Genomic DNA, 11,565 nt, shown 5'->3' on the forward strand with positions numbered 1-11,565 from the left:
CGGGGCTCGGTCCTGGGATCATGACCTGAGCCAAAGGCAGCCGCTTAATGACTGAGCCACCTAGGCGCCCCGTCTCTAGTTTCATCTTGTTTCATTTTTTCCTCCCTTCCCCTATGATCCTCTGTCTTGTTTCTTAAATTCCTCATATCAGGGAGGTCATATGATACTTGTCTTTCTCTGAAGATGAATTCCTTTCTCATCCCCGCCCTGCTCTCACCTCTGTGCAGCTACTCCCGAGATCAGCCCATCTTCCTGCAGCTGAAGGATTATTTCTGGGTCAAGACGCCGTCTGCCTATGAGCTGCCCTACGGGACCAAAGGGAGTGGTAAGAGCGGCCGGGTAAAGGGGGATGGTGGGCTCCCCTCGGCCACACTGCTTCTTGTTCTTTGCTGCCCGCGGTCCCAGTACCCACGTTCTGAGCCAGGCTCCAATGTGGGGTCAGGGGAGGAGCGGGGGCAGTGGAGGCTCTGAGGAGCAGCGGAGGGAAAGTTGGCAGCCTTTGGAAAGCTAGCTGTTGTCATGGGCCCCTCCCAATCTGCGTCTTTTCGTAGAAGACCTGCTTCTCCGGGTTCTAGCCATCACCAGCTACTCCATTCCAGAGAGCATCCAGAGGTAAGGAGACAGTCCTGCCCTGAGGCTGAGCGCCCTCTCCCTCCTGCCCCTACGTGACAGTCATGGGCCAGCACCTCCCAGCGAGCCTTCCTATCTCTGCTCCCCTGCGGCAATTTGACCCTTCTTCCCAGCCTGCCTGTCTCCCGGGGAGGCAGGGACGCCAGTGTCCACGGCAACTGAGCCTGGGCATCCGGGTGCCTTAGCAGGCAGGGTATTGCCGTGGCAACAGGCGGGCCTGGGCACCAGGCGAGGGGGCTTTGAAACGGGCTTTCTTATTGGTCCCCACCGGAGCCCTCCCTCCTCCCCTCCTCCGTCTTCCGTGCTCTGCTCGGTCCCCTCTCGCCTTAAAGCCCAGGGCTGTGGACTCCGCAGGACCATAAGCAGGACTCCTTGGAGATGCCTGGGCCCTGGGGGATCAGGGGCTGAGGCGGCCTGGGAGGGAATCCGGGGCCAGGCCCGCGGGCAGACCCAGGGCAGGAGTTAAGTGGGGTAGGAGCAGGGATCGCTCCTGGGGCTGATCCCCCTCTCCCCATGGCAGCCTCAAATGTCGCCGCTGCGTGGTGGTGGGGAACGGGCACCGGCTGCGCAACAGCTCGCTGGGAGACGCCATCAACAAGTACGACGTGGTCATCAGGTCGGTAGGACCGACCCTCGTCCCTTCTGTTTGGGAGTGACTGTCGACCGGCCCATGGGGCTCTGGGTGACGGACATCCTCCTCCCCGCCTTTCAGATTGAACAACGCACCAGTGGCCGGCTACGAGGGGGACGTGGGCTCCAAGACCACCATGCGTCTCTTCTACCCCGAGTCAGCCCACTTCAACCCCAAAGTGGAGAACAACCCAGACACACTCCTCGTCCTGGTAGCTTTCAAGGCAATGGACTTCCACTGGATTGAGACCATCCTGAGTGATAAGAAGAGGGTGGGTGGGGACACGGGGAGGGGAGGGGTCAGGCCTCAGGGATGGGACCCTGCCCGTCTCAGGACCTCACGCTCCACAACGTCTGCCCTGTGGTCCTAAAGAGCCCACAGGGGGAAGGCGTGAACCCCATGTTCTGTGGGGCTTCTGAGAAGCCGCCACAGCAAGGGAGTCAGGGGGCACCCCAAGCTTGAGGCTGCCTGGGCCAGGGAAGCTGCCAGGATATGTGTTTGCTGGTGAGGAACCTGGGAGCAGAGGAGCTGGTCAGTAGTCATTTCCAGATGGGGGCTAGGTTAGAACAGGAGATCTGTCCTTCCGGGTCGTGTCCACTGTGTCTTTCTCTCATTGAGTCAGATGCTGAACGGTCCCATCTAGCATTTTCGCCAAGTGTTTACACAGCCTCACACTTAAGCCGCTTCCACCTGCTTGAATATCTTTGGAAGCGGGCAGTGGTCGGAGCAGGGCCCTCCCGCCTCTCTCTCCCCACTCCTCTCTGGTTGTCCTTCCCTTCTTGGGTGCGGGCCTAGCCTCCACCTCCCCCCCCAACCCTGCATTCGTGGGGGCCTCCGCCATCACGTGGACCCCATCTGCTGGCTCAGGACCACCAGGCTGGACTTGAGAAACAGGTCTTCGCACATCCTCATCTCTCCCTTCCAATCCTGTGCCCCGCAGGTGCGAAAGGGCTTCTGGAAGCAGCCTCCCCTCATCTGGGATGTCAACCCCAGGCAGGTTCGGATTCTCAATCCTTTCTTCATGGAGATTGCAGCTGACAAACTGCTGAGCCTGCCGATGCAACAGCCACGCAAGATTAAGCAGGTGCAGGTGATGGTGGGCCGCGGGCAGGGGAGTTTCTAGTTTCTGGGGTGGGACGTTTCTAGAGGCTTGGGAAGCCCTGGAGGACCCCAGGAGAGGAGAAAGTAACAACTGAGACAGCAGTCTGCATTTGAACAGCACCTGGGACAGCCTCCTGACCACACCTTGCTGCACTCCCTGGTATTCAGTCTGGTTTATTTGGCTGCCGGAAGGGAGAGTGCGTACTTTTGAGAACCGTGGGGGCATCTGCGAAGCAGGAAGTTGGGGGAGGGTTTTTATAGGGCTTGGGGCCAGAGTTAGAGGCTTTGGCAGGCACGGTCAGAATTTATGAACTAGGGAGTTGCTGGAACAGTCTGTGGCCTTGACATTTGAATGACTGGGGTTTCTGCAGTTGCTATTAGGGTCATTTCATCTGTGATCTTATCTTGGAACAGATTAGTCAGAATGAGTTAAAAGGAGCTCGAGCTTCAGTTTGTCTTGTGTGTCCTGCTTTGGTGTGATAATGTCAGTTTTGGGAGTCATGGTACAGTTTTGCAAGCTATGGTTTTTGTTTCAGCTGGTGGGCTTTAGCTACCAGCTCGTCCCTTTCCAAGGACTTCCACACGTGCCTTTTGAGCCCCCAGAGAGGCTGTGTGGGATAGTTGTCAGAGGTAACTAGTAAACATAGCCAGGACCCGGCTGTCCTGCTTACCCCGTAGCCTTGGGCAGATCGGCCACTTGCAGCCATGTTTTTTTTTATCTGTATGGTGGGGATAGTGTTAGTACTGACCTTTTAAGGCCCTTGTAGAATTTAAAAACATAATTATGTAACATGCCTATCGCAGAGATTGGTACACAGTGGATGCTCACTGTATTTGCCAAATTTTGCATCAAGAATCTTATTCTTCACTGAATATCTACTATGATTCAGCTTCATATGTTGAAAGCATCCTTTTGTGGCTGCTCAGTCCCAGGCCCCATATTTGCATGCTTGGGGAGTAAGACATGCACCTTGCCCTAAGGACACTCAGTCTAGCAGAATAAACATACAGGTTGCAACATGGAGTGGCAGAATGCCCCAGTAGGGAGTTGTTCCAAATGCTGTAGGAGCTGGGAGGAGGGGCAGACCTTTGTGTGGGGCTGGCTGGGAGGCCCCCCACCCACCCAGAGGAGGTGGTCTTGGAGTTGGGCCTTTGAGGGGTCATGGGGCCCATCATGCGAGACTTGGGAAAAAGGTATTTCCTTTGGCAAGACCAACCAGCCCCTCTAGCACTGAGTTCTAGCACAAGTGAAGCTGAGGGGAGCAGAGAGGAGGCATTTTATGCCCCTGATGGGCTGTGTGGCAGAGGGGGAAGGACCAGAATCCAGCTTCTGGCCGTGGGAGGGGAAAAGGAAGGGATGCCCTTGTTGTAGCGGTTTCCCATTCCTGCCTGCCTAACAAATCACCACAGTTGAGTGGCTTAAAGCAATACCTATGGATGGACTCATAGTTCTGGCAGTCGGAAGTCCAGCAGGGCATGGCTGAGTTCTTATCTGGAGGCTGGAGTGGGGTTGGGGCGGGGGGACACGCTTCCAGGGTCCTTCTTGTCAGAGGGGTTCAGTTCCTTGTGGTTCCAGGACTGAGGTCCCATTTCCTTTGCTGGCTTTCAGCCTTGATACCCTCAGCTCTTAGAGATGCTGCGGGTTTCTTGCAATACAGCCCCCTCGACCTTCCAGCCAGCAACGGCATGATAAATCCTTCTTGGGCTTCCCACCCCTGACTTCCTCCATGACTGACCTCTAGACCCAGATGCAAAAGCTCGGGTAAGTAGGTCAAGCCCACCAGGATGATCTCTCTATCTTATGGCCAAGGGCACCTGTTGGGCAATAGACTGTAATGTACTAGGTCTCAGATTTGTAGGTTCCACATGCACTCAAGGGTCGTTCTTAGGGACCTCCTGCTACACCATTTATTTTACAGGTGAAGTTGAGAGATTTATCACAATTCTTGGTTTCCAGCTTAGACAGCTGGCTGGGTGGTAACGTGCTTAACTAGTATAGGGAATACAGGGGGAGAGGGGAGTCTGGCAGGTTTCAGGAGCCGGTGACCAGGCAGAGCTGGCTAGCAGGCCATGGAAATGTGGTTCGGCAAAGGTATGGACTGGATAAGATAACATAGTGGTGGTCAAAGCAACAGGAGGGAAACAGAAGGCCCCGGCAGGAAGGGACGGATGAAATGACAGAAGAGCTCAGAAGGGACACTGGGAAAAACCTGGGCCGACAAGGTCCAGGGAGCGGCTCCTAAATGGGAGTGGGCAGCTGAAGCAGTCAGGAAGGCAGGTTGTTGAAGCTGAGGAAGGCAAGGTCTGTGAGGTTAGAGTATCAGGTTGCCCATCCCCGTGGCTGAATTAGGGATGGAGAAAGTATGTCTCCCCCTGCCCCCATAGCAGCCCATACGGTGGGTGGGAACAGTATTGCTATCCCTGCTTTACGGAACGGGAGAGCCCACCCTCAAAAAGAGGCACACAGCCCATGAGTGAGAGAGCCCCCAGGTTTTCTGAAAGAGGGGAGGTTTTCCAAAGCAGAGAGCAGAACCTTTACATTCCTTGAGCGAAGAGTCGTAAGCCTGTTTCCCTATCTGTAAAATGGGGCCCATGATAGCGTCTACCTCAAAGTGTTTTTGTGAGGATCGGATGCACTCACGTATTATACGGGGTAAATACTTAACATAGGGTCTGGCACACAGTGCTCAAAAGGTAATAGATGGTGACGATAATTACCATTGTCATTATTGTCATCCTGATTGCCGTCATCATGCCTCAAGGCCCAAACCCTCCCCGAGCTGTGTTGGGCTATCCTACCCAGTCTGGTAGCCCTGAGCTACCTGTGGCTATTTAAATTTAAATTTAAGTCAATTAAATTAATTAAGTATAAAATTAAATAAAGTGAAAGATTCAGTTCCAGCCCCACTCCCGTGCCCGGTAGCTGCATGTGGCTCATGACTGCGGTGTAGACCGCCCAGATGAAGACCATTTCCGTGGAAAAGAAAGTCTGTTGCAGGGGCGCCTGGGTGGCTCAGTCGTTGGGTGTCTGCCTTTGGCTCAGGTCATGGTCCCGGGGCCCTGGGATCGAGCCCTGCATTGGGCTCCCTGCTCCACGGGGAGTCTGCTTCTCCCTCTCCCACTCCCCCTGCTTGTGTTCCCTCTCTCGCTGTGTCCCTCGCTGTCAAATTAATAAATAAAATCTTAAAAAAAAAAAAAAAAAAGGCTGTTGCAAATTGCTGGCCTAGAAGGCAGTGACAGGAGCAGGGCTCCCTCTAATACCTTCCCCACCCCTTGTCCCTCAGAAGCCCACCACCGGCCTGCTGGCCATCACACTGGCCCTCCACCTCTGCGACCTGGTGCACATCGCCGGCTTTGGCTACCCAGATGCCCACAACAGGAAGCAGACCATTCACTACTACGAACAGATCACACTCAAGTCAATGGCGGTAAGTGGCCCCTGCTCCTGAGCTGGCTGGGGCGGAGCTGGGGACACTGGGTGAGTGAGAGTGGTGCCAGGGGCCCAAGAGGCAGCTCGTGGTGAGGTCACTCGGAGGGTGGAACCCAGACCCCTGGGCTCCCGGCCTGAGTCCGCTGTCTCTGGCCACACAGGTCCTTCCTTCCTTCCGGGAGCCAGCCCAGGGAAGGGAGCCCCCAGAAGGGCGGGGCTGTGGGGAGCACCAGAGAGACCTTCTTGCGCCGGGGAGGTCCCTGGGAGTCCCTCAGTTTGCTTCCTTGGCTGTCTCCACAGGGGTCAGGCCACAATGTCTCCCAGGAGGCCCTGGCCATCAAGCGGATGCTGGAGATGGGAGCAGTCAAGAACCTCACGTTCTTCTGACTCGGGCAGGAGCTGTACCCGTCAGTCCGCCCGCTCTGCCACCTGAGCGGCCCCATCCATGGCTGTGGGGGTGCCTGGTGCCAGCATGACCTGCTTGGACTCTCCCCCGCTGTGTGCAGAGGGGTCCTGGTACTGGCCGGGCCTGAGACGGGGCCCTGCCCCTGGCGGCTCTCGCGGCGGCCGGATCCGGTCAGGGTGGAGGCCCCCGGGTGGTGGGAGGCCGTCTGAGGCGCGGGGTTTATGCTGTGGCACCCCTTCTCCACCAGCGCCGGGAGCTTATTTAATGGGCTATTTAATTAAAGGGTAGGAATGTGCCACGGGCTGGTCCCATGGCATCGGAAAAGGGGGCAAAATACAGTGTTCTGCCCACTTTTGATAAAAACACAGAAGTGCTGGGTCCACTACAGCCTAGACCCAGAGCAGGCCTCCCAGGAGGGCAGGGGCGTCTGGAGCGGGTGGGTGCCCTCCAGAGAGGGGCTGCTACCTCCCAGCGGGCTTGGGAAGAGCAGTGGGATGGATGGGGGTTCCACGGAGAATGGGACCTCATCTAGAAAAGAGGTTTGAAACCTAACATTAAACTATTTTTCCTAAAATGGAAGCAGTTGTGATACCCTGTGTCCTTCAGGTTGGGGAGGACATGGAGGGGGCAAGTGGGTCACAACAGTGTCCCCCCCCCCGGCCCCCAGCACTAGACAGGCTGGTTAAAGACCAGCAGTGTCTCTGGGACCCTGTGGGACCCAGAGGAGGCCGTGGTCATTCAGGAAATAATTACTGGGTACGGTGCTTGGTGCCAAGTCATTCATTGTCACCCTGGTGAAGCAGGCGAGCAGGTGGAGCCCAGAGCAGGCTTCTCTACATCCTGGTTTACTTCTCAGAGGTAGGGAGAGGCAGGAGGATGCCAGATGGGAATGGCAGAACCCTCTCCTCCTCTCCCCGCTCCCTCTCAAGCCTTTCTTTTCTAAAACCTCATGCTGGGAGGTGTGTGTTTGAGGACAGGGGTGGAGTAAGACAAAGGAAGCCAAGTTTCCTTTCTCAGATTAAGTGGGAGTCATAAAATGGAGTTTACAGAAGGTCCTGCCCAGTGGCCCAGGCTGCCAGGATTGGGATGGGCAGGGTTTGGGCAGCGTCTGAGGGATTTGGCAAAGCCTATCCAGCCAGTTGCCGGGCCAGGGGACAAAATGCTGTTTTCTGTGGGTCTCTAGAATTATGAGAGCCCTGCCATTTGCCTGTATCTCCCCGCTTTGTTCTCCATCTTCCCAGGCCTGCTTAGCTGCCAGCCGGGCATCTTGCCACCCCCACAGCTGTTCCTTTACATCTGGAGCCAGGAGGGAGAGCTGGAGCTCCCCCACAGGGAATGGGACTCACAGCTGCGTTCCTGGCTTTCTCGGAAAGAGCTGCAGCCTTGAGGTTTTGAGACTGCGAGACTGGGACAGGACAGATAAAGAGGGGCAGAGATCTGGGAGAAGCAGAGGAAGATGACACACTTCTGGGCCGAGTGTGGGAGTAGCCTTGAGAACACCCAGCCTCGTGCCACAGAACGGTCCTGAGGAGTATCGCTGGGAATAGAATTGCCTGCTCTCTCAGAAGCCTGGTGGCATTACTTTGCCAACTGCTCTCCCCCCAGGGGAGAGGGGGATTCCGAAAGCAAATAGGGCCCCAGCCTCTGCAGCCCCTTGCCCTCTCCCCTCTACTCGGGCAAGCTTTGTCTCCCAGGCTTTAACCTGGGTGGTGGCGGGGTGGGGTGGGGGGCGACTTGTTGACTCCAACAGGAGTGTGAACGTGTGCCGGGATCTTAGCTCTGCTTATCTCTAAGGCTTCCCCAGCAGCTTCTCGTGAGGGTATGCAAGGGAGTGTCCATTTCCCCATCCAGGGCCATTGAAAGTGGCTGTCAGCACATATGATCCAGCTGTCCTGGACTGGGGCCACTGTCTCTTACTGAACATGCCTAAACTTGAGCCAGAATCCAGCACACAGGGATGGGTCAGATTCCCCCCTCCACCCCGCCCCCCTAAACTCCACACACATGCATAGAGACACGGGAGCATTTTACATTCTTGTTGGGTTATGCCTCTGATGCCGTATGCAGTCTTTCACAAGTACGTACCGATAAGAGTATGTATGGGGAGGGGGCATATATATCTAAACTGGCCATTGTTCCCTTGGGTGGGCTCAGCTCTCTCCAGGGTGCCCCAGCCCCAGTGCAGATTACAGATTGAGTCAGTACTGGCCCAACGTCAGAGCGGGGAGTAGAGCTTCGATTTGGAGTCGTTGGATGGGGTTTTTTGGTGTTCTGAGAAAGGGACTGCCGTTCTTCAGTTAGCTCAACCAATGGGAATGAACTGCCTCCCCGTCGGCCTGGTACTGATTAAACAAACGTGCCCTGAAAATGAGGCAGGAGGGGAAGTAGGGAACACTATGGGAAAGCACTTGAGTGCAAGTCTACACATCCGGGCTCTACACCGGGCCCTGCCACGTCATTCTGTATGACCGTGGGCCAGTCATTTCTCCATGTCTAAGCTCCGATTCCTACATTCATTGAGACGAGAGCGTGGTCCAGCCAATGAGGACCACCTACACCAGAACTATCTGGGGGTGATTTAAGAATGCATTCCTGGGTCGTATCCAGGCCGCTGGGGAGGAGGCTCAGGAATTTGGAATTTTAACAAGCACCCAGAACCACCGCTCCAGCAGTCTAGACTCCAGGATGAACTCACGGCCTCTTTCAACCCCACGGTCTGCGCGCGCACAGCCCGACCTAATCCCTGGTGTCCCCGAGGGGTGTTAATTAGGCGCACGCGCGCTTCTCTCCCGCGGGCGGCGGGCCACGCAGCAGCAAGGGCGCTCCGTTTGCCCCGCCCCCGGCGGCGGCGGCGGCGGCGGCGGCGGCGGCGGCGGAGGAGGCCTGGGCGCGCATGCGTCGCGGGCGCGGGGCTGGCGCTGAAGGCTGTGGGAAGCGGGTGGGGACGGGTGGCGACCTCCCGCAGTCTACCCGGAGTCCTCTGGCGCGCTCACCGCAGCGCCCCGCCTCGTCCGAGGCCGGCGCCTCCCTGGCAACCGGCTCAGGGCCTGGCGACGGCTGCAGGGGGAGGCCGGGGCGGGCTGGGGGGGTGGGTCCGCCCCCTTCTACCCGGGTTTGCTCAGCCCCTGTAGACCGGGGCTCCTCTGCCTCCCGCTGGCTCCTTCGCGTGACCGCCGTTGACTTCACCGCAGAGGCCGGGGCGAAACAGACTTGGACTGCGAGGGAGCGGAAGAGAGCTCCATCCAGTGTGGACAGTGGGGTAAACTGAGGCCCGGAGAAGTGAAGGGACCCCCAGCTCAACCGCCTAGCTGGGCAAGACAAGAGTTTAATGAAGCCTTTTACCTAGCTCAGGAACACATTTAAATAAATGATATTCTATATTCACAACACATCGTGTTGCCTTAATTTTGGACACTTCGGGTTTTTATTTACACTTTCTGAGGACATAAATACATCCAGTTGCTTTACCCCAGAGGCTGTCTAGCTTATGAAAAACTTTGAGCTTGGAAACAGTTCTGTCTTTGAGGCGGCAAAAGGCGTAATGCACAAAAAATACGGATGGTCGGATCCGGGGCTCTCCCTGCTGTCAGGTAATTAGCCAAGTACACCTCTGCTCCTCCATCTGTATTATGCATGCCTATCTCACAGTGAGGTTTTAAGGATCTAATGGGAATACGGTTGTGAAAACATTGTGTAGACTGTAAAGTATGATATAAATATTAGATTGAAAAGCTGCCTCACATGATGGAAAATCCCGGAAAGCATACGAAACAGGTGAGGTACACGTCTGTAGGGCCAAATTTGCCCAGGTACTGAGATGGCTGGTTACAGAAAAGTCTTTGTCTTTAAATCACCCACAAGCTAAATACGACATTGGCGAAATGACTCAAATGCAGGCTTTGCATAATCAAACAATGAACAGTGAGTTCAAACTGCTCTCTGGCAGTGGTTTTCAAGTTGAAGTCAGATGCCTTTAGGGGTTTTTGGAGAAAGTGGTTTCTTGGGCAACATGATCCATTTTGATGGCATGCAGGAGGAGGTTCCTAAACCAAGGCTGACAAGGACGAGATCTCAGAGTTGGGATGCTCTCCTCTAGACCCTCTGACCTTTCAATTTCTTAATCATAGCTTCAGTAAACTCTTTGTTAGTTTTGAGCATTCCCATGGTTCTGCACCCAGATGCAGTTCCAGGAAAAATTTTCAACTTAAAAGTTTAAGGAGGGATATATGGTGAGTGTCTGTAGCGTTAGCCTGTTTCTCCTGTCCAGTTCTTCTGCAGTGAGTTTACCGCTCGTAAGACGCTTGGGGGATCCTGTGCCCGGGAAATGAACCTTGAAGCTCATTATTAGGTGTCAGATTTGGGGGGGGGGCGGCAAATGTATCGGAAGGCTCCACTTCATGGAAAGTGATTACAGAGAGCTGGGAGCAGGTGGGAGAGACCACAGTCCTGTCCAGGGAGGCTAGCACAGACGATCTGACAAAAGTTTTTAGGGAAAAATGAACTTTTGGGGGTTGACTTTAGGTTCCTGGAGAAGATGAACAATTTAAAGCCCACCCACCCCTCGATAGAGGCACAGCTTTCTCTCATGGCAAGACTGGGAGGGTGGAGCTGGGCGGAGGGAATGAGAGAAGGCTCAGATGTTGAAATCACCCTAGGGATAGAAGTTGGAATTACTGAACTAAGCTATTCCAGAACCATCTATCATTCTGAGGCTTCCTAAAACACTATTTACAGACATCACCAACTTTAACACTTAAGGAGTATCTTCTCTTGCTTAAAGATGTGTTTCTCTCCTGAGGAAAAAACTCACAAAAGTAGAAGTTACAATCTGGTAGGGAGAGTCTCTCCTGTCTGTTCTTTCTCTCTGTAGGTTTCTGTCCCACTCCTGTAGCCACACATGGCAGGAGAGCTAGCGAAACTTTTAAATTAAAAGTCAGAGAGGAGGTTCTTATCGGAAAATTCCTTCTTCGTTCAGTATTTCTCCCAAGTGCAATGTCCGTTAGTGTCATGGATACACTGCCTATGGGTCAGGCAGCAGGGCCCTCTAATTTCCTTACAAAGGGGGTGAAAGTGGTATCTTTTAATTTAATCCCCCCGACAATGTCTCTGCCTAATTGAAGGTGACCTTCAAGGGGATGAGTCCCCATATTCAACTCCTATCCCGAGTAGCATTTTTCCCCTTGCATAGTTGGTAACAGATTTCGGAGAAGCCCCAGTTAACTAAGACCCAGATTCTCCCAAAGAAGACCTGTTTCCTGAGACTTCATTTACCTTGTCTTTGAACATTAATAATTTGGATTCACGGCACAGAGGACAGTTAAAAGGGAGCATTATTCGAATGGTTTCCTAGCACTCCAAAATATTTCC

The 11,565-nt window shown here is 54.6% G+C and overlaps 1 protein-coding gene across 1 annotated transcript; it reads left to right on the forward strand.

Annotated features, from left to right (window-relative positions):
* Positions 1-183: 183 nt before the first annotated feature.
* Positions 184-6,326, forward strand: ST3GAL4 (ST3 beta-galactoside alpha-2,3-sialyltransferase 4). Its single transcript, XM_032426205.1, has 7 exons — positions 184-325; positions 552-612; positions 1,151-1,246; positions 1,343-1,532; positions 2,202-2,351; positions 5,647-5,790; positions 6,093-6,326. Exons 1-7 carry the CDS (start codon positions 184-186, stop codon positions 6,177-6,179), a joined length of 870 nt encoding a protein of 289 aa, XP_032282096.1. The 3' UTR covers positions 6,180-6,326.
* The last annotated feature ends 5,239 nt before the right edge of the window (positions 6,327-11,565 follow it).

This window comes from Phoca vitulina, unplaced genomic scaffold, assembly GCF_004348235.1.
Source record: "Phoca vitulina isolate PV1807 unplaced genomic scaffold, GSC_HSeal_1.0 scaffold34, whole genome shotgun sequence".
In the NCBI taxonomy this organism is placed as follows: Eukaryota; Metazoa; Chordata; class Mammalia; order Carnivora; family Phocidae; genus Phoca; species Phoca vitulina.

Bases quoted from the DNA above. Each gene is read 5' to 3' on its own strand.
- ST3GAL4 (XM_032426205.1), top strand. From the start codon at position 184: ATGAATTCCTTTCTCATCCCCGCCCTGCTCTCACCTCTGTGCAGCTAC. The intron at 326-551 runs GTAAGAGCGGCC...GTCTTTTCGTAG, and splicing joins CTACGGGACCAAAGGGAGTG to AAGACCTGCTTCTCCGGGTT. The intron at 1,247-1,342 runs GTCGGTAGGACC...CCCGCCTTTCAG, and splicing joins AAGTACGACGTGGTCATCAG to ATTGAACAACGCACCAGTGG.